Here is a 20,597-nt window from a genome sequence, read left to right on the forward strand (position 1 = left end):
AGGCGGGCCGGCTCAGCACCCGTAAATACCGCTTGATGCCCCTCGAAGCAGGGGGGGTCCTCCGACCCAGGCGGGTCCCACACAGAGTTCCAGGGGGGTGGAGGGGCCCTAAGCCAAAGCCCAGACAGGTGGACAGGCCCCAGCGCGGCCGAGTGCAGAGAGCCGTTGAGGCGCGGTAGGCACCGCGGGTCAGAGCGGACCTGCTCCGGGGTGGCACGTGGGTGCGAGCAAGGGTTGGGCCCCCTCCGCTCGTCGCCAGTGTTGTGTCCTGGCCCTTTTGTGGCCACCAGAGGCCTGGGTGATTGGTGGCCTTGCGCAGGGGCTGGCAGCGCCGCAGCAGGAAGGAGGCACCGACACTGTAGTGCTGTCGGAAGTGACGTGCTCGAGCACGCGCACCACATTTATTGAATGCCGCAGGCCACGCCTGGCCTGCGGATGTGTGGGTGTGTGTGTGCGTGGTAAGCTAGACCGCTAACAGCCACTACAATGTACATGGAGTCCAGTAAAATAATAGGATGTGTTTACTCCAAAAGTAAAGGAAATATTAAAATGCATCGCTGCGAGCTAGGACATATGGGAAAAAATACCCCCTGACATACATTATAAGGAGATAGCAAGTCACCGAGAAGTACCATAACCATTTAGAGGAATGAGGCTGAAGGCTGAGTTCCTTTATAAGTTTATGGAGTTCTGAGGTGACTTTAAATATCCTTATTATGTATGACAGGGGTTACTTTATCCCATATAATAAATGGTCCCACCATCACCTTTCCAACAAAATTCTCAAAACCTTGGTGAATAACTCTATCATTTGAAAGAGCGATCATGTTTGCAAACATGAAGAGTAAAAATAAAACATAAAACATCTAGAACAAAATAAAACAGCTAAAAAACCTGTTAGATATGTGTTGCAAACAGATATTAGAAACAGTTTAATACAAGTCAGTTTTACAAAAAAAGCTGCAATTGATCAGAATGTGGAGAGACATGAAGAAAGATTTAGCTTTTCTTTATTTAAGGAATGCAACAATTAAACATGTTCTCTCTGCTTGTCATTATATGCTATTAAAATACAGCAGAAGAAAGAAAATCAATGTTCCAATTTCATTGCTTTAAACAGATGCTTCATTTATGCTTGACCACCTTATCTGCCCTTTACCTTGTCTGCTGGCTTTGGCAGCAGGCATTGTAACGTCAGAACTCGACTGTAATAACTTACAGTAGTCGAGTTCTGACGTCTTACTTTATAATCGGCTGAATAAAATTAGTGCGCCACTAGTTGCTGAATACAAATAAATTATCTACATGTATTTATACAGGGATTACAGAATCCCATGTATTATTATAGAAATACAGACAAGCGTTTATAAAAGGATTGCAGAATCATATGTGTGAGGAGAAGTGTGGCTCACTGGTTAGAGGAGGCAGACCCTGAAGCAGAGGTCAGACCCGGGACCAGGGTTCGATTCCCGACGCGGCAGGGTCCCGAGCCCAATTGTCCACGCACTCGATAATTCTCGGTTCGGTGCCCACTCTAAGCACGAGTTCACACTATGCAGCTCTGGGCAATAAGCTTGCTTAGTCTCCACAACGGCCCCCCGCGGCGGGATGCCTGGCTTTCACCTTGGGGATGCCAAGTACGGGTTTTCTCACAGGGAAAAGCCAGGACGGGTTCCCAAGGCAAGCGCCGAGATGCCCAAGGGTAAGTCGAGCGCTATATAAGAACGCACATACATATGTAGTATAAGTGTTTAAAGAACAGAGGAACAAAGAGAGTGTTGGTGTTCCTTTTAAAGCTTGATTTATTTTGAATATTAAGATGTTGTACAAGTTTTAAATCTGGGCTAATAACCGTTTCAACTTTGCAAGCATGTCATACAGCTAGTTGGGAAGAAGGCTGGTGTCTGTGACTCTTAAAAAACAGAATACGTCTCTAATATTGTCATATACTTTTGTTTGCTGAGGTTTAATTTTCAGGGAAAGTAAAGAATATCGAATTCAATATTGTAGGGTTGTGTGCATTAAACAAGTATTGGCAAATTCAATACACCTCATCTATGAGAGATTTTCACTTGGTTAATGTATTTTTTTAGCCATATTGTAAAGTAGCCTGGCGTGGCTAGACATTAAAAAAACAAAAAACGATATGACATGGCTGCATCAAAGCACCTTTTTTCAATTCTGGTGGGGAGGGAGAGACATGCGTGAGGCAAGATGGAGATAGGGTGTGTGGGTGGCAACAGAGAAAATGTAAAAAAAACAGTGCTATCTTGCAGCTGAGCTTGTTGTATCATTGCGCTCTTTTTTTCTTGCTGGCGTGGAGGGAGGGTAATCCAGGAGGCAACATGGAGGGAAGGAAGGAGGGAATGTTGGAGGGCAACATGGACAAAAAGTAAAGTTGCATTATAGCACTTTTTGTGTGTTTTGGGGGGCGAGAGGCAACAGCAAGTGGGGGGCTAGTAGACAACTTGGATAGAGGGATGGGGAGGGTAGGCAACTCCAATAGAGAGGTGGGTGGGAGGCAACACAGAGAGAGATGCAGTGTGCAGGATGCCAGTGAGCAACCACATGCACGTGCACAGAATTATTCCACAAAAATAAAATAGTAACTCCCATAAGGCAAAATGTGGAAGGAAACAAGTACTTTGGTCATGCTCCAGTGGAGGGTCAAAGAGATGAAGGGAATGTAACATTGGCACACACTGAGCAAACAGAAGCAAGCAAATGAAGGTGAAGATGAAACTAAAAATGGTAAGCAATGGGAGGGCTCTGAGCCCACTGGAAGCTCAAACAAAGCTTTACTAGTGACAGAGCATGCACTGTCTAAAGTGAGGTCTAAAAAGTAATGATTTAGCACTAAGGCATACGCATTGAAGTACTGGGAGGCTAATCACCATAAGTACGGTTTTATAATGAGACAATATTGCAGTTAAAGAGCGAGGCTGGGGGCCCGATGTAGGTAAAATTGATTTACCGATTTTAAATTACCGAATTTTACCGATTCGGTAATTTAAAATCGGTAAATCAATGGGTCCGACATGTAGGTATTCCAGATGTGCTGGAATACCGAATCGGATGAATTCGGTATTTACCGATTCGGTAAATACCGAATCGGTAATGCCCATTCATTCCTATGGGCTTTGAAGTCCAAAGGAATGAATGGGCATTACCGATTCGGTATTTACCGAATCGGTAAATACCGAATTACACAAGGGTGCAGGGGGTGTCACTTTGACACCCACTGGCACCCCCAATACAGGCATGGGTGCCATGTGGCAGGCATACCTGCCCTAAGGGCAGGTCTGCCTGTCACATGGCATAGGTGTGCATGCACACATGTGCATGCACACCGGAATCGGTATTTTACCATCAAATAGGATTTGATGGTAAAATACCGATTCGTTAAGGCTCCTGGGACTCTGAAGAGTCCCACCTACATATGGGTGGCTCCGAATCGGTAAAATTACCAATTCGGTATTTTACAGATTCGGTAACTTTACCGAATCGGTAAAGTTACTGATTCTGTAAAATACTGCACCTACATGCCATTCACCTGTTTACCGATCGGTAACGGCTGAAAATACCGATTTTCGGCCGTTACCGACCGACCTACATCGGGCCCTTAGGGCCAGATGTAGGTAAGTAACATTTACCGAATCTTAATTACCGAAAATTACCGAATTTTACCGATTCGGTAATTAAGATTCGGTAAATATGAGGGGTTGGTATGTAGGGAATCCAGATGTTCCCTTTTACCGAATCGGTAAAATTCGGTATTTACCGATTCGGTAAGTACCGAATCGGTAAAGCCTATTGATTCCTATGGGCTTCAAAGCCCATAGGAATCAATAAGCTTTACCGATTCGGTATTTACCGAATCGGTAAATACCGAATTAAACAAGGGTGCAGGGGGTGTCACTTTGACACCCCCTGGCACCCCCTAAACAGGATTGGGTGCCATGTGGCAGGCATACAAGCCCTAGGGGCAGGTCTGCCTGCCACATGGCATAGGTGTGCATGCACACATGTGCATGCACACCGGAATCGGTATTTTACCATGAGGTTGGATTTCATGGTAAAATACCGATTCGTTAAGCCCTTTGGGACTCAGAAGAGTCCCACCTACATATCAATTTTACCGAATCGGTAAAAATACCGATTCGGTATTTTACAGAATCGGTAAATGTACCGATCGGTAAATTTACCGATTCTGTAAAATACAGGGCCCTACATCTCAAATTGCATTTACCGGTCGGTAACGGCCGAATTCGGCCGTTACCGACCGGTAAATGCCTACCTACATCTGGCCCTTAGTGTTTGGAATCAGCACTTCGAAATGTATCATGCAATTTGATTTCTTTGTTGCTCATGAATTCAGTTTGTGCCTGTTCAAAATACAAATTGTTGAAAGCTAAATAATGAATGTAAATCATTTCAGTGCAGAACTGTTTCTACATGTAAAAACATGGCTATTCTATTTAGACAGCAAAATGTCTATCTGGAAACCTAATTGCCGTTTCATGTAAATAATTTTTAGTGTCCAAAGTCCGTGTTGCAGGAGGCTTTATGGTTATTGCAGCTAGATTAGAGTTGAGGCCAAATGGAACCGGTGAAAGGAAAATAAAATCTTTATTTTTATTTCAGCTGTAATACTACATAATGTGAAGTTGACCAAGCGCACAGAATCATCTTTAAAAAATAATTTGTTTTTGAAACAATTCACTAAAAAGCACAGTTAAATGTTAGATACGGATCAGAGAAACTGAAAAAAGACCATGAAATGGGGCAACTACTGTATGCAAGGCATACTATAATTCCCACCACCAATTTTGTTTTGGTAGTCAGCTTTTTTCCCCTGTGTCATTGAGCATGGTGGGAGGTATGCATTCATTGGCATTATCCAGCAGGGCTGACTTTGATGCTGGTGGTGCCCAGTGCGACAATCTTTTTTGGCACCCCTCTTGTCCCTCCCCCTATATGACTTCCTTCACAGATTCCCTCACTACCACCTGGCAAAAGTGCCCCTTATCTTTCCATGACCTCTATCTCAAATACATTTAATTTGTTTTAAAGCACTTGTAAAGGATGGCTTTACTAAACCACCCAGCTATCCTGCTCTAAATATAGATCTGTTCTTTGCAGCAGGTATATTGACCCTCTGTGCTACTTTATGGCGAGTCAAAACTTCCACTATACAAAACTCCGATCTCTCTCTCTAGCAGGAACATTAATCACAAGAGTTATCATTACATTTTTATTGCTACCTGAAAGTTGGACGCACAAGAAACTCTGCATTAGGTGCTTTTTAATCATGTTATGTTATGTTATGTTATGTTATATGGAATTATAAAGCGCACGTATACCCGGAGGTGTCTTTGCGCTGTGGACAGTGGGCGTTTGTACTTGCATCTAGTTCTGAAAAAGCCAGGTTTTCAGGCCTTTCCTAAAGGGGGTGAAGGTAGGGGCGCTCCTAAGTTCAAGAGGAAGAGAATTCCAGAGCTTGGTGGTGTGAAAGTGAAAGCTACGGCCACCCCATTGTAAGGTGCGGATTTTAGGCACCCGAAGAAGTTTAGTGCCGGAGGAACGTAGATGTCTGGTAGGCTCGTACCAGGTGAACAGATTCTGCTGAAAAACCGGGTGTTATTGCTATACACATCGTCCCTCCTAAGGTCCTGGTCAGCAACCAGTGCAGCCACACCGATCGCACCACCCTAAAGCTGTCCCTGTTACCCAGCGTGGTGAACTGGGCACGGTATAGGGCAAAGTAAAAATGAAAAAGACATAAGTGAGTCGTATGAGCCTTCCTGAACTCCCAGACTATTCTGGAGGTAGTGCATCACAAAGGAATTACAGATTGAATCAAAATAAACATTAAAAAAATAGTTTTATGGAGGATTTCTTAGTCCTGTACCTCTCAACAGAGACCTTCCTGGGGCTAACAGGATATGTGGCTATTCAGCAAGATTTTCAAATCCAGATATATATATATTTTTTAAGAGGATATAGTGCACCTTATCTGCCTTGTCTAATGTGCACATATGGGGGTTTGCCAGCAGCAGGGGTTGGGCACAATCTCCACTGTGCATGTCCCTTTGCTGTACGCAGTGGAGGTTTGCCTCCACTGCCACGCTGGGTTGGATGTCAGGCCTCGCAGCCTTGCACAGTGAGGTTTAGTGACTTGCTGTGGATGGAGTTGTATCCATGTGCAGTGGAGTGTGGCTGAACGGGTTGGGGTAAAGGTCTTACTGAGCACTGACTTCAGCTGTTCTCACTCGTGAACCAAGAACACTAAGAACAGGTTGATCACAGGACCTGGCAGTCCACTATTCTGAAACAAGCATTTGCAATGCAATCAGCCTCGCCTTTGGAACCTTATAAGTATTTAGCCATGCAGCACATTATTGTGGGAACAGCAACATTAACTCTTGTACTGTGCAATAGGAAGTAAAAGGGTGCAGTACCACAGCCCGTCACTAGGGGTACATTGAGATCTCTTGTGGTCTGTCTCAGGTAGTTCCTACATCCCTGCTTCTCTGCCAGACACAGTAAGAGCAACTGGGGCCGCCTTCGCCTGACCTTGCTCCACTATCCAATCTCACTGCTCCCCACTGTAACAACCACATGGGACCCCAAACCTGCCTCTGTTTCTGCTCGCCATTTCTGTCCTATCTCACTGCTAGTCACTGTCCACTTGGCAATGCTATGTACAGTAAGCACCAGCAGAGACCCTTATCCTGCCCATACTCTCTGTCACTCACTGTCCCACTGCCAGCTACTGTCAGCCTTAACCTGCACCAGCTCTCCATGACTGCCCTGTCCCAAATGCCAACTGCTGTAAATAGACCCGTTTATAATGCAAAAGAGGGAGCTAATAGGACCAAATGAACTATCTAGCCACCAGCCATAGGCAACGTGAGCTAAGGAGGCTATGCCATCAGGAGCACCATTTTTTATCCAAACTGCATTCTGGGGGTTGTAGTTTGAGTGTATTTGAAGATAACAAAAAAGGCTAACAGCTGAAAAACTGCAAAGCAAGGAAAGAGCGTATGACAAGAACATGGTGTTCCTAATGCCATAATGTCATTGCCACCGAGTCCGGTGCTTCTAGGCATAGGCACGTCCAGAGATGTTCCAGGGAAATAAGCAGAGCATCGACACAGACAGACCAGAGACACATGAAACAAATATATGCAGCCAGGTCTGTAAAGAAGCACTAGCAGCAAGCCAAGAAGGGGATCCCAGAAAACCGAGTAAATACTTAAACTGTAAACAGAAGAGAGAAAAAAAATCAAGGAGAACCCTAGAGTCAGTGCTTTAATAGGAAATACAGAATTGAAAGTACTCCGTTCCGGACGGTACCTGCCATATAAAGCACCCACTTGTGAACAAATACACGAGAAAGAGCTCGGGGGAGTAGAGGTTCATTAGCGGGTGAAAGGGTAGTCTGATGAAAGACTGGCACTTGCCAGGAGTGTTACCAGTGACCTACTGAGGAGCCGGTGGAGGGAGAAGGCTGTTCTAGACTAGGCTTCTGACGACTTCTGCCTGGGCAGAGGCACACCCGGACAGAGGCAGGGCAATGCAAGCATTAACTTTCGATATAGGGGCCCTCTCCGCTACGTCCTCCTCGGCTCCACGAGTATCTCAAACAAGCACTGATGCATGGCTGTCCCTTTCCACCATCTATGCACCCCTGCTCTCCTGCGCCACAATTTAACACCTTGGGTGCTGCCCCGATTTTCCCTGGGGCTGGACATTCCATAACTGGGTGTGGTCGTGACAGAACCATTCCGTCATCTGCACAGCTCAACCGTGACTGATGACGGAATGGTTCCGTCACAAGCATCGAAGGGGTTACTAGCGCAATGATGAGCTATTTAGCCGCAGTTTAGTTATTCTGTAAAGGTTTGCACTGCTTATAGAAATGCCGAGCATTGCCTAAATAATGCCTGAGCAAAACAAATTGAGAGAGCCAAGACTTTAAATACATAAAAGGGGCGCGGTGCAGTGATCTGGTACCAGCACGCATCTAATAGCTAAAGCAACGACTTGGCAGACAAGAGGAACTTGGGCGCCCGACTGTTGCCAGGAACAGCTGCCGCCACTGTGAAGGACTTTGATTTCGAGGTGCGGGATTGTTTTAATGAGGAGAGAGAACAGGTTAATTAACAAATCATATCGACTGAAATGCAGCACTGCGCAAAGAATATAAAACAGCATTTAAAACATTGGATTTTAAGGGAAGTTTGTAGAAATGGCAGAATACCAAAACCCTTACTTGAATTGAACTACTACGACTGAGCTAGAAAGTTATCGAAGTGACCCCCAGCACAAGGTACAATGAACACCTCTGCAAAGGTAAATGGAAGGCGTCTGTCAAGAATCCGTAGGATAACAAGGCAATAACTTCCAGAGAAAAGCAAAAAACGCACGCACACGTCAGACGAGGATTCAAATCAAAGCACTACATAAAATGCTTCACGCACACGAGTTAAATGGCAGCAGCACACATGGTAAATGTCAGCAATACCCTCCTGAAACGTCACCAATACCCAAGGTCATGTCTATTTATTGAAAAAAATTGCACAGATAGACATGGGTACCACCAAAGAAATGAGAAAAAAGTTACAAAATTAAAGGTTTAAGAGGCTATGGACCACGAAGGCAGCTCGCAGGTTTGGCTTCACACGAGCAACAGAGCTGCAGGCAGCTTCCGTGTCAGCCTGGGAATCCACAAGCGTGTGGACTTTAGGCGCATGCGTATGATATAAGGAAGCATGCGCATGTAAAGGGCACTACTTTAAAAACAAGCAAGTTCTATTGCATTTTAAACGGGAGTCCGATCGGGCAAAAAGGCGGAAACAGGAGTGCAGGGTGGGGTGGTGGTGTCCGGAGAAGTCACTGACTGCAAAAGGGGAGGGGTTGAGCTAAAGACAAAATTGTTTTTAAAGTAAAGGGGCCGATAGCCTCAGAAGTGTACAAATTACACCATGGCAGTCAGGAGGAGGGACTAACAAGTTCAAAACCAATCAAAAGGCAGTATTTAGGCTGTAAGCCAAACACAAAGATGGGTGGAGAGTGGGCGGAGCTTATGCCATGCTGCCCCACTATAGTATATACTACATGCCAAGCAAAGCGAGCAGTGCATGTGCTGCAACGCTAGGCTAGACCTAAAAACAAAGTGCTAAAATGCACAAGCAATACCAGAATAAGAAGAATAGCATAGAATAAGACTACAGTGAAAACAATAGAAACAATGTATAAACAGACAATTACTGAGCAAGTTTTTAAACACTGTGACATATTAAGCTCTCCAAGCAATGAAGTGACTCAAAGGCTATACTCATGTGACCCAACTTCACCAAGGGGTGACTAACTATCATCTGATTACAAAAGCTTTGATTATTGCATGTGGTGGTCTGGGCAAAGAGGCAAGTTTTTCAGGATTCTCCTATACATCAGGAATAAACATGTAACATTTGTTTGTACCCTGTATCTCACATCATAAATCAAGAATCATGAGATGTAGGTACATCACTCACCCTCGTTGGAAGAGATCCACATTATGGAATTTGTGAAGTTCGACAGAAAACTCAACAGTCCCCTGCACCTCAGACATGGTGGGGTGATTCTTTTCAGCTCATCACCTAAACAATCCAAGAAAGAACAACAGTAAGATAGAATTGTTTATTTGAGAAAATATACAGAAGTTTAGACATGTGAAATAAATCTAATTTACAAAACTGTGATAAATAAACCTATTTTGCAGGTCACATGAGGCAACATAGATTTTCTTCACTACTTTTACCCTCACAAGTACATTAGTTTAGAGTGGGTATGCCTCTTTCATGAATTGGTACAAGCAAGTTAATAAGAGAACGTTTAGAGATGTTCAAGGTTCATTTAGCGGTGAGGTAGACAATTTCAAAAATATTCTGACAAAGTTATTACTTCCAAGCTTTATTTCCTAAAACAGAGTAAACTGTGCTTCTGAGTAGTATTTTTTGTATGGTTTAATATTTGTTGTTATGCAGCTATGGATCTGAGATTTTAGTTATCGAGCCTAAAACCCCCAAAATGTGAATCTTGCTATCTTTCATTAGACTACCTGAAAACACAATGCTATGAGAGTACACTATCTTAACTTTAACATCACAGATAACCCTGTAGGTGTGGGTGTTGCAAGGACACAGCAATATGATGGAGTCAGTGTAGTCTTTTTGTAAGAAATTGAGTTGTTGGTTGACTGGGGTGTGAGCCCTGCCCAAGCAACAGCCATTAACCCTGGCTGTGTGAACAACAAAAAATCACTAAATTTACCTGTGCTTACCCATGAGTAGCTCAGCACAAAAAGCAGTCAGGCTTAACTTAAAGGCCATGTGTAAAGTACTAATGCAGGACACAAGAAGTAATAGAGTGAAAAAAAAACATGAAAAATCCCACATCCATTTTGAGCAATAGATTACATTTTAACAAATGATTTGATGCCAAAATGACAAGAATTTACTCAGTAGAACTGAAATTATGAATTTTAAAAGTTTTTGTAAAAAACTGCTGCCAAAAAGATGATCAAAGCACCAACCCGAGCATCTAGTTACGCAAGACTGGATCAAAGTCAAAACATATGGCTGACCGTGATGAGCACGGGTTGGATACAAGAAGTATTCTGATGGTTGCTTTCAAAACATTTATCTTGTGTCCTGATGGACACCTTTTAAGTAATAAGTTAAACAAGCATTGGCGTAGCCAATAGATCTGGCCTTTTGGACCTTACAAGTGTTTAGCCATGCAGCACATTATCCCCGGTGCTGTGCAGCCAGAGATTGAAGAGATATACATTTAATACACGTTGGGTAATGCAACCTGATTGAGGAATACATGCTGGCCGCAGGAAACATTTATGGGCACATTCCTAGGCTTTGTAACAAACAGACCGAGAGACAAGCACTTAGATGCAAGTTAATAGCACTATAACATTCTGTGTGGGATTGCATCACTAGAGTATTGAACAGAGCCTATGAGGGTGTTTGGAAACTTTCAGCAATAGAAAGAACGTACAATTTTTGATCACTCATTTACTCCCTTACTCCTGTGTTAGACTGTCTTTGGAAGGATGCAGGGTTAGGAGTCAATTAAGAAAGGAAGCTTGGTAGTCCAGGAAGGGGTAACAATAATAAATGCGCTAGGCTCGACCTAAAAAAGAGGTGTGAGGGGTGTCATTTATGCTGTTGGCTGGAGCTTAGAGGCCTCACTCTTAGGTTTTGCCCTTCATCTCTTTAGTACTGCCAGCTTCACAGCTCGGAGTCATCGCACAGAGCGGACCCGGTGGAACTATAAGAGCCACCTTAGCACAAAATGAGTTTTCCTGCTGGTGTCTGACTGCACTGGCCGGTGAAGCATCAGTACCCAGAGCAGCTTTCATTAGTTCGAACAGGCACAGGGGAATAATTTCTAAGAACATTAGGACAAATGTCAAAAAATCTACTCTTGGCTAGATGCCAGGAGATGGTGAGGTGGGGCCAGAGAGGGGAGGGGCGTTGCATCATCATAAATAGTCTCAGCTGCAATAACTGAAACCGAGGCAAGCCTGCCCCAAGCTCAGAAATAAGCTGGAAGCTGCAATTCCCCGATTTTCTCACCGGATAGCGCACAACGCCCCCTACAGCCAACACGTATTATGGTCAGTTACACAACTTCCCTACATATATTTCTTTAGCCAACCCGCTTCCTACCTGCTTCTCACATCGACGTCAGACAATTAATACATGACATACATTGCTGCCGACTGGACCCATGCCTTAAGGATAACCAAGTTACAGTACTAAGCAAGCTGGGGCTTGCAGCTCAATTTTTCTCGTGTCAAATATGTGCCTACAATGTCAAGTGTGCTCCTTACTTCTGACTGAAAAACAAGGGCTGTTTCTAGGTCAGTCTCATGGCACAGCGCCAGTGAACGAGTTATCAATCCCCACTGGGTACCTAAGCCGACCCCTTTCTGGTGCATCCTCCCTCCATGGCAGGCACCTTGTGCTGTGATTGCTTAGCGTGCAGTATGCACAAGTCGGAACTCTTGAAAACGCAGCTTACACAAAGTGCCTTTGAAGTCAATACTATAATGTTGGCGGCAATGTCCCTTCCATCTCTGTGTTACCCCTTGCTCTTTGTCCCCCACAAATAATTAGGCGCACTGTACTATGCGCCAAACGGTACTTGATTTTGCATCATGTTTTATTAAATTATGCAGCAAGAACAGGCACATTATGTACTAGAATACAGCACATTCCATGGCAGTATAATTTGCTTATTTTCAAGCACGTTAATACCATCTAAGTAAATGTCTTGGCTCAACAATACGAGGTTAACACTTACATCCAGCAACTGAGCAGTGAATAGTTAATCCTTGCAAAGGGTCTGCCTCGGAGTGGCAACATATGTTTTTATAGTAAAGTTTGATCCATTTGAGCCAGAAGCACATCTTTGTTCAAAGATGTAAATTAAGCATCAAATGATATATAGGTTATGTGGCAACTGTGGTGCAGTATGGGGAATTACCCCATTTTATAATGCATCACAGCCTCAGGGGTGGCTCAAATTCCAGCTGTGCCATTTCCAAAAACAAAGACACTGTTGGCTTAACAGCAAGCCCTTTAATTCTTAAAGCGTGTATACTTCGGTTAAATGCGGTCATGTGACTAAAAACTGACTTTTCAATAAGAACCGAAAAATGAAACAAAAGACTATGCCTGCAGCCGCATTTGTAAACCTCAGTGGCGCCCCCCCCAGGCCCTCCCCCCCTCCCCCATATGGTGGTTTTCTATATGGGTTCGCCGCGAGGCTCCAAGCTGGGAATGTTTTGAGCAGGAATTTCCAGGAAACGTTTTCCCCTGAATCCAGAAGCAGGGAGGAGAGAGTCCCAGGAAAAGATATTATAGCAGGATGAAGGCGAAGAGACTTGATGGCCCCCTTCGTATTATGTAGAGATGCCTAAAAACTTTCCTAACGTCTTACCATGTAATGGTGTAGCCAGACCACCACAGTCGCCCCAGAAGCTGAAGGAAGCGCACAGCTCACCAAAAACAAGTATGCCCCCGACAAGGGCACATATCACTCTCCCCACATCTTTCTAGCTCCTCCTGTTTACAAACAGGACAGCTGTGTCGATAAGTAAGTCATGGAGCCGCCGCACTCACCCTGAGGAGACAGACTTTGAGCTCCCAGATAGCCATCATCTGTTGCTGTGAGAATTCTGCATCCTAAGCGGGCGAACCACGAGCCAGTGGCGTCCCCTCTCTCTACAGACGCAGAGCTGAGGTTTCACCCCAGCAGCTCAATTGGAAACCAATGGGAGGTGTTACTGGGCAGCCTGCTTGTCATTTAGTGCTTTTATATGCAGGAAGAAGTGAAACAAGCAAAGCAGCATAGGAAAAAAAACACGGCCGGTAAAGTGAAAGCAACCACGCTGTGTTTAATTATCCATGACGAGGGAGGAATGCAGCTGCCACACTGCTCGACGTTGCTCGCTCCCGAGACCCAAACACCGTGGGAGTGAACGTTTAGAGAAAAGGCGGGACATTCACCCATCTTTGGCCAACTGTGTGCTTTCATTATTGAAACCCACTCACCAATGGAATGTGTGGGAGTTGCCAGACCCACATGGTGAAGTTTGGAGTCCTTACAAGAAGCCTCCCCATAGAGCAGAGTGTGCACGCTGCGCTAGGCTCGACCTAGTTACTACATTATTGATCTTGTGATTTAGTAGATATTTGTTTATTATTCCTCTGCCATTGTGTTTGTGTGTATACTTACTATGTGTATGTTTATTATGTGTAACACCATGAGCAGCATGTTATGTGTATGTCCTATTCCTGATCCTTTTTATGTTCTGTAATAAGTTATTCTAATACCACAAAGTTATTTAGAAGAAAGCTTTGTCTGTGGGTACCTTTTATTTGCACTTTTGTATGTGGCTAAGCGTAATTCTTTTATGAAAATGTTTTTCCCTCAACCACTGTAGCTACTATATTATTTGTTATTTTTATAACATCACCAAAAGTAGCACATCCACACACAGAGCTCCCTATGAGTCAGCAGCCTTTTTAGTCCACTTACATTACTGCAATGTCCTGTATGCGGGGTTGTCCAAAAACTACGCAAAGATCTGCAGAAAATACAGACCACGGTTGCCAGAAATGAAAGAACAAATCCTACAGATTCTAGTATCTCCCCGCCCTTCGTAGGATGTTCTGCACTGGCTGGCAGTGGCAATAAAGCAATGCCATTGCACACTTGGCGCACAAAGCTGTTTTTTTGGGGGGTTTTTTAAATTTATTTTGATTCCACACTTCCAAGGCCTGATAGACATTTCACAATACACATTTTCACAATATAATCCTTGCGTGGAGAAGTGTGGCTCAATGCTTAGAGCGGCAGACCTTGATGCAGAACGCTGGCCAGGGACCAGGGTTCGATTCCCGCCTCGGCGGGTTTCGGGCTTAAATTCCTCTGACCGGATATTCTTGCCTCAGTGCCGATTCTAAGAATGGGTCCCACGCTGCAACTCTGGGCAATAGCTTGCTTAGTCTCCACAAAGGCCCCCTGATACACAAGGGATGCCTGGTTTCACCATGGGATGCCCAGGAGTGGACACCCCACAAGGAAAAGCCAGGAGGGGTTCCCTTGTGGTAGGAGTACAAGCGCCGGGATGCCTCCGGGTCACTGTTCGCGCTATACAAATACGCCACATTACATTGCATGCAGTTCGTACATTATGTAATTGAGCCTTCTCGGTAAAATTAATCAGGATAACACGCTGCATAAACATAAATGACAACAGCTTGAAAAAGAATGAAGTTAACTTAGAATTGCAGATATCCCCATTTGAGCTTTGGCTTAAACAGTGTAATTGCCATATTATGTTTACAACTACTGCTAGTCTTGTGTTATATTCCATAACTCCTTGCTATTTGCATACTGATACTCTCAGTCATTCATATGGCCAAAAAAAGTTCCCAAATCATAAGACCCAATTTCCGTTTCCTTGCCCCCTTTAACGAATATAAACTAAATTCCAAGCTAGCTATTCTGTATAGCTTAGCCCTCCAAACCTCGAATCTTGGAGGCTCAGGACAAAGCCAATCCCCTGCTATACATAAAAGGGCTATAGTCATTGCTACAAATAAAAAGAGTCTATACTTATATAAACTTCCCCCCTTTGAAACTTCCTGCCCCATCCCTAAAAGCATCAAGGCAAGAGTTATACGAACAGGTCTCTCTAATATGTCAGATAAGAATCGTTCCATATCTTGTATAAAGGGATGCAATTTCACACAGGTATAAAAAATATGATCTATATCCGCATCGGATGAAGCGCATTTAAAACATTTACCATCATAGCGGCTGCCCCATTTTTTCATCCGCGCAGGTGTATAGTTTAACCTGAATAAAGTTTTAAAAAATTGTATTTGTAAATTTGCTGACATAAGGACTTCCCTAGCTCTTGTAATCGCTTCCTCCATTGAAATGTCTATCTAATTTTCACCTAGAGTCTCCACCCAATATACCTTATGTTTTTCCAAATCATCATTCTTACCCGAACTTAAAATTTTATACAACCCACCAATTCTACTATGAGACATTAGAGCCTCCATCAGAGGGTTAGATATCAGTTTCAAATTCTGTTTGACTAAAAAGTCCCTAATTTACAAAAACTTAAAAAACTGTGCTTGTGGTAACCCGTGAGCCTATGCTAATACTAAGAACTGTTTGAGCGTTCCACTTTGGTCATATAAGTCACCTATGCCTAGATGCATCAACCTTTTTAGGAAGTGCAAACGGTGCGAATCGCAAAAATCGGCCGTTTGCACTTCCTAAATTGGTTTCTGGGATGCAGCAAGCATTTTTGGAAAATCGCTATTTTTAGCAAATTCCAAAAATGCATTTCATGGGTGCAGGGGGGGGTCGTTTGGACCCCCCTCTCCACCCTTGAAATGCTTTGTTGAATTCCGATTTCAAATTGCGAATTCGCAATTCCAAATCATTCGTATGGGCATTTCAGCCCATAGGAATGAATGGGAATTGCGAATTCGCAATTTGAAAATCGCATTTTTTATGCGATTCGGTAAAAATTGCGATTTTTACCGAATCACAAAAAAAATGCGAAAAAAATTATGCATACCATTTTGAGATTCCTAATTTGCGATTCGGTAATTTTCGCAAATTAGGAATCGCAAAAAAGTACTTTGATGCATCTGGGCACTAGTGTCCTAATCCCTTTAACCTGCCAGGCCCTAGCCACACTGTCACCACAAATGGTTGGGAGCAATTTTGCCGCATTTAGTGGGGTATAATAAGTCAAAATTCCTAAATTAATTAATTTGCGTACTTTCTTCCAAATTTTACTGGCTGCTGCTACCGTCTTGAACCTAGTTCTTTTGTAATAGCTCCATTCTATCTCTCTGAATAGACTCCGATTAGCTTCCATTCCTAAGGTTAAATGGTATATAGAAATGTTAGAGCTTGATGTTATTGTATTATTATCCTCTTCACCTCCTAACAATAAAATGTGCATCCTTTGCAAAAAACAAACATAATAATACAAAACAAAATCCGGGACCGATAGTCCCCCCCTGTCTTTTGATAGCGTCATAAGCCTCATTGCTCTTCGCGGCTTTCCCAGGGCCCATATGAATCTAGCACACATAGCATGTAGTTGCTGAATTTGAGCTGGCAATATTTCTAATGGTAATGATCTAAAAAGGTATAATACCCTTGGTAAGATATTCATTTTTAATATGTTGGTTCAGCCAATTAAGGTGAAATGTAGCCCCCCCCCCCCACTTCTCCAAGGATTCTGCTATATATCTATAAAGTGAACCCCAATTAGCCTCAGCTACCTCAGACATTGCTGCCCTTATCTTAACCCCCAAATAAGTTGCTTCTACAACTACTCTAGAGTCATTGACTTTCACTATTTGAGAACAGACCAGCTGTGCTTTCGAAGCATTTAACTTGTAGCCAGACAATTGACCAAAAATCTTGGCTAGGTGCTCAATTTCTATCAAATCTTCTGTAGTCACCGCAATATCATCTGCGAAGGCAAAAACTATATGAGGAATGTTACGTACCCAAAAAAGGTTTAATGGCCTCACTACTAGAGAGCATACCAATGAAGGGGTTTATATACAATGCAAAAAGCAGGGGAGAGCAGGGGCATCCCTGCCTTGTGCCTCTAGTAATCTGAACTATGTCAGAAGTCATACCCATAGACACTATTCTAGCTGTTGGTGCCTCATATAGAATTTGCAATGCCGTCATAAATTTCCTAGGAAATCCCATATTCTCCATTAGTAGCCATAAATACTTCCATTACACGTGATCGAACGCTTTTTCAGCGTCAAGTAATTTCAGCCCTAAGCTGCGTTTCTCTACCTTGGCTATATCCAACACTGTTTCTCTACCTCGGCTATAACAAATACTGTTCCTCGACCTGGAATAAACCCATGTTAATCATCAGATACTAGTGGGATGATGACTTTTGATATACGGTTTGCCAAAATTTTAGAATAAATCTTCCCATCACAGTTTAAAAGTGAAATGGGGCGATATGACCCCGGGAGATCGGTCGTTTTTCCCTTCTTACTAAAGACAACTATAATAGCCTCGTCCCATGATTTTGGTGCTACCCTAGTATGAGCAGCCCTAAATGTGTCCAACATTATCTCTTTAAGTTCCTCAAAAAACAATTTGTATATTTCCCCTGGTAATTGGTCCAATCCCGCTGCTTTCCCCATTGCTAACTTTTTTTACTGCAATTTATTTATTTATTTAGTGTATTTTGGTATAGCGCACAGATACCCCAACGGGGTGTCCCGGCGCTCCTGTGCGATCTTAGGCTGAGTTAGATGTTGTTTGAAAAGGGGGTGGTTAACAGAACAGGTAGGTTTTTAAGGCTTTCCGGAAGGGGAGTTCTTCCTGGATCATCCGGATGGAATTTGGTAACTTGTTCCAGAGGGCAGAGGTACATACTTGGAAGGTTTTTCCGCCTGAGTGGGGTTTTTTGAATCTGGGAGTGGTGAGGAGGTTTTTTGAAGAAGACCGAAGGGTCCTGGTGTTGCTGTAGTGGGTGAGGCAGGTGGAAAGATAGGCTGAGCCCTTGCCTCTCATTGCACGATGGCCCAGTACCAGTGCTTTGAATTCTGCCCTTTTTTGTATGGGCAGCCAATGAAGTCTACGACGATGGGGCGAGATGTGCTTGCATAGGGGAATGCCACCAACCAGTCGTACTGCAGCATTCTGGACTGTCTGGAGTCGATGGCATAGACTTGCAGACAGTCCGGTGTACAGGCCATTGGCGTAGTCCAGATGCGAGGTGATCAACGCCTGGACTATAGTCTTCCTTGTGTTGTTGGGTAAGAAATTGATGAACTTTTTCACCATCCTGATCTTGGCAAAGCATGCTGCAGAGACTGTGTGTACTTGTTGTTGAAATGAGAGGTTAGAATCCCATCTAACCCCTAAGTTTTTCACCGAGTCTTTAGGCTGGAGGTGGAGCACTCAAATCAAGAGGCCACCAGATGTTGGGGTCTAGTGGGGACGGCTGGTGAAAGAATAATACCTCTGTTTTTCCTGCGTTTAGTCTGAGGAAGTTATTGTCCATCCACTGGGCGATTGTACGTAGGCAGTTTTTTAGTGGGTCAAAGGTGGTTTGGGTAATGCTGTTGAATGAAAATAAAAGTTGAATATCATCAGCGTAGGAGGTGGCCTTTATTCCAGTTTGAGCGATGATATCAGCAAGGGGTGAGAAGTAGACATTAAATAGGAGGGGGCTCAGTGAGGAGCCTTGGGGGACTCCCCACCAAAGTGGGCGACTGTCTGAGGTATATGGGGGGGTAAACACTGCCTGCGTCCGATTGGACAAGAAGGATGCAATCCATTTTAAGGCCGTGCCCTGGAGGCCTTTGGATTGTAGGCGGTCTAGGAGGAGGGGGTGGGAGGCAGTGTCGAATGCTGCTGACAAGTCAAGCAGCACCAAAACCGCTCTTGATCCTTCGTCCATCCTCCAGCGTACGGCATCTGCCATCTCGATTAGCGCTGACTCAGTGCTATATCCTGGTCTGAAACCGTGCTGAGTGTCGTGATAAGCACCAGATGTTTCTAAAAAACCTGCTAGTTGTTGCTGAACGAGTTTTTCGAGCACTTTGGCGGAGGCTGGTAAGAGAGAGATGGGCCTGTAGTTGGAGGGTTCACTGGGGTCGGCGTTGGCTTCTTAATTAAGGGGACTAACCGAGCATGCTTCCAAGATTCTGGAAAGACTCCCGTATGCAGTGAGTCATTCCAAATCCCATTCAGAATGGGGTTTCGAATGGGTGCCAGGGATTTATATTGCTTGGCGGGCCAAGGATCAAGGGGATTTGCATTTTTGGAGTTCTTTAAGGGATTGATCTAAGGTAATCTCTTTAAAGTTGGAGAACGTACAGTCAGATCCGATGATGGCGGTATTGATTGTACGTTTGTCTGGATTGGTATTGCTAGGGAAGGAGTCGTATATGGTGGCAATTTTATTTTCGAAAAAATCAGAGAGACTATTGCATAGTGTCTGCGACACCAAGGGGGGTCGTTTGAGAGCCAGGGGATCGGTGAAGGTTCTGACTGTGTCAAATATTTCCCTGGATGATCCCTGTGAGCGGTTGATTTTTTCTTCTAGGAAAGTTCTTTTGTGTTCAATTATTTTTTTTCTATATTCTTTTAGAGCAGATTTGTAGAGGGATTTACGGTCCGGAGAGTAGGTTATTCTCCAACGTCTCTCTGGGCGTTTACATTCCGATTTGCATTTTCAGAGTTCATCAGAGTATCAAGGAGCAGAAGGGGCATAGCGGTAGGTTTTGATGGGCCTGATAGGGGCAAGGAGGTCAATGGCGGAAGAAATCCGGCCATTGAAGTTCAGTGGCGGCTGGTGACATTTGAAAGTGGCAGGGCGTAAAAGTTGGGGATGAAAGTTGCACAGAAGAGCGCGCAAGGCTCGAAAAAAGCCCGACCATCATAAGGAGGGTTCGAGGGTTCTGCCCCTGAAGAATTTTGAAAAAATAGTTAGCAAATAGTGCATTTTAAAGCAAATTTGAGAAAGCAAGGTTTATGAAGCACAGTGATAGTGACGACTCAAACTATTTAAACATGTTGCCCTTAACAATGCCACTAGTACATATATAATAATTTATATTGGCTTTATAAGAACCCGTCTGACATTTTCTTAATACAGTTTTGTTATGACATGTAATATGTTAATGATGGAGCTGCTCTGTAACAGCAGAGTATTTTGAATCATATATCTAAAACTAAACAGGTCTTTCCTTTTCCTAAAGACGGTAGGAAAACCTAAAGTTTAAGTGAGTAAAAATGTCATGCAACACCCTCACGGTGGCATTCAAACTACGCAATGCTGCGTCATAAATTTACCAGTGGGCTATCACATTTTTTTTTGCAAAGTCAAGCGCAACGCTGCAAACTCCACAAAAATTTGCAGGGCTTCCCAATTATATATTTAATTGCAGCGTGTTTAAACGAGCATGCCCATAAACCCGCTGCAGGCAAAAAACATACCC

At 43.8% G+C, this 20,597-nt stretch overlaps 1 protein-coding gene across 1 annotated transcript in view; it reads right to left on the reverse strand.

The window, feature by feature from the left end:
• The window catches only part of FAM135B (family with sequence similarity 135 member B), an 861,083-nt gene that overhangs the window by 629,785 nt on the left and 210,701 nt on the right, over nucleotides 1-20,597 (reverse strand). The window contains exon 3 of the mRNA XM_086966257.1: nucleotides 9,543-9,647. Coding sequence (XP_086822383.1) covers nucleotides 9,543-9,619 — 77 coding nt within the window. The 5' untranslated portion in view covers nucleotides 9,620-9,647. The remainder of the gene's footprint in view (nucleotides 1-9,542; nucleotides 9,648-20,597) is intronic.

The sequence above is a fragment of the Lissotriton vulgaris genome, chromosome 4_1 (assembly GCF_964263255.1).
Source record: "Lissotriton vulgaris chromosome 4_1, aLisVul1.2, whole genome shotgun sequence".
Lineage (NCBI taxonomy): Eukaryota > Metazoa > Chordata > Amphibia > Caudata > Salamandridae > Lissotriton > Lissotriton vulgaris.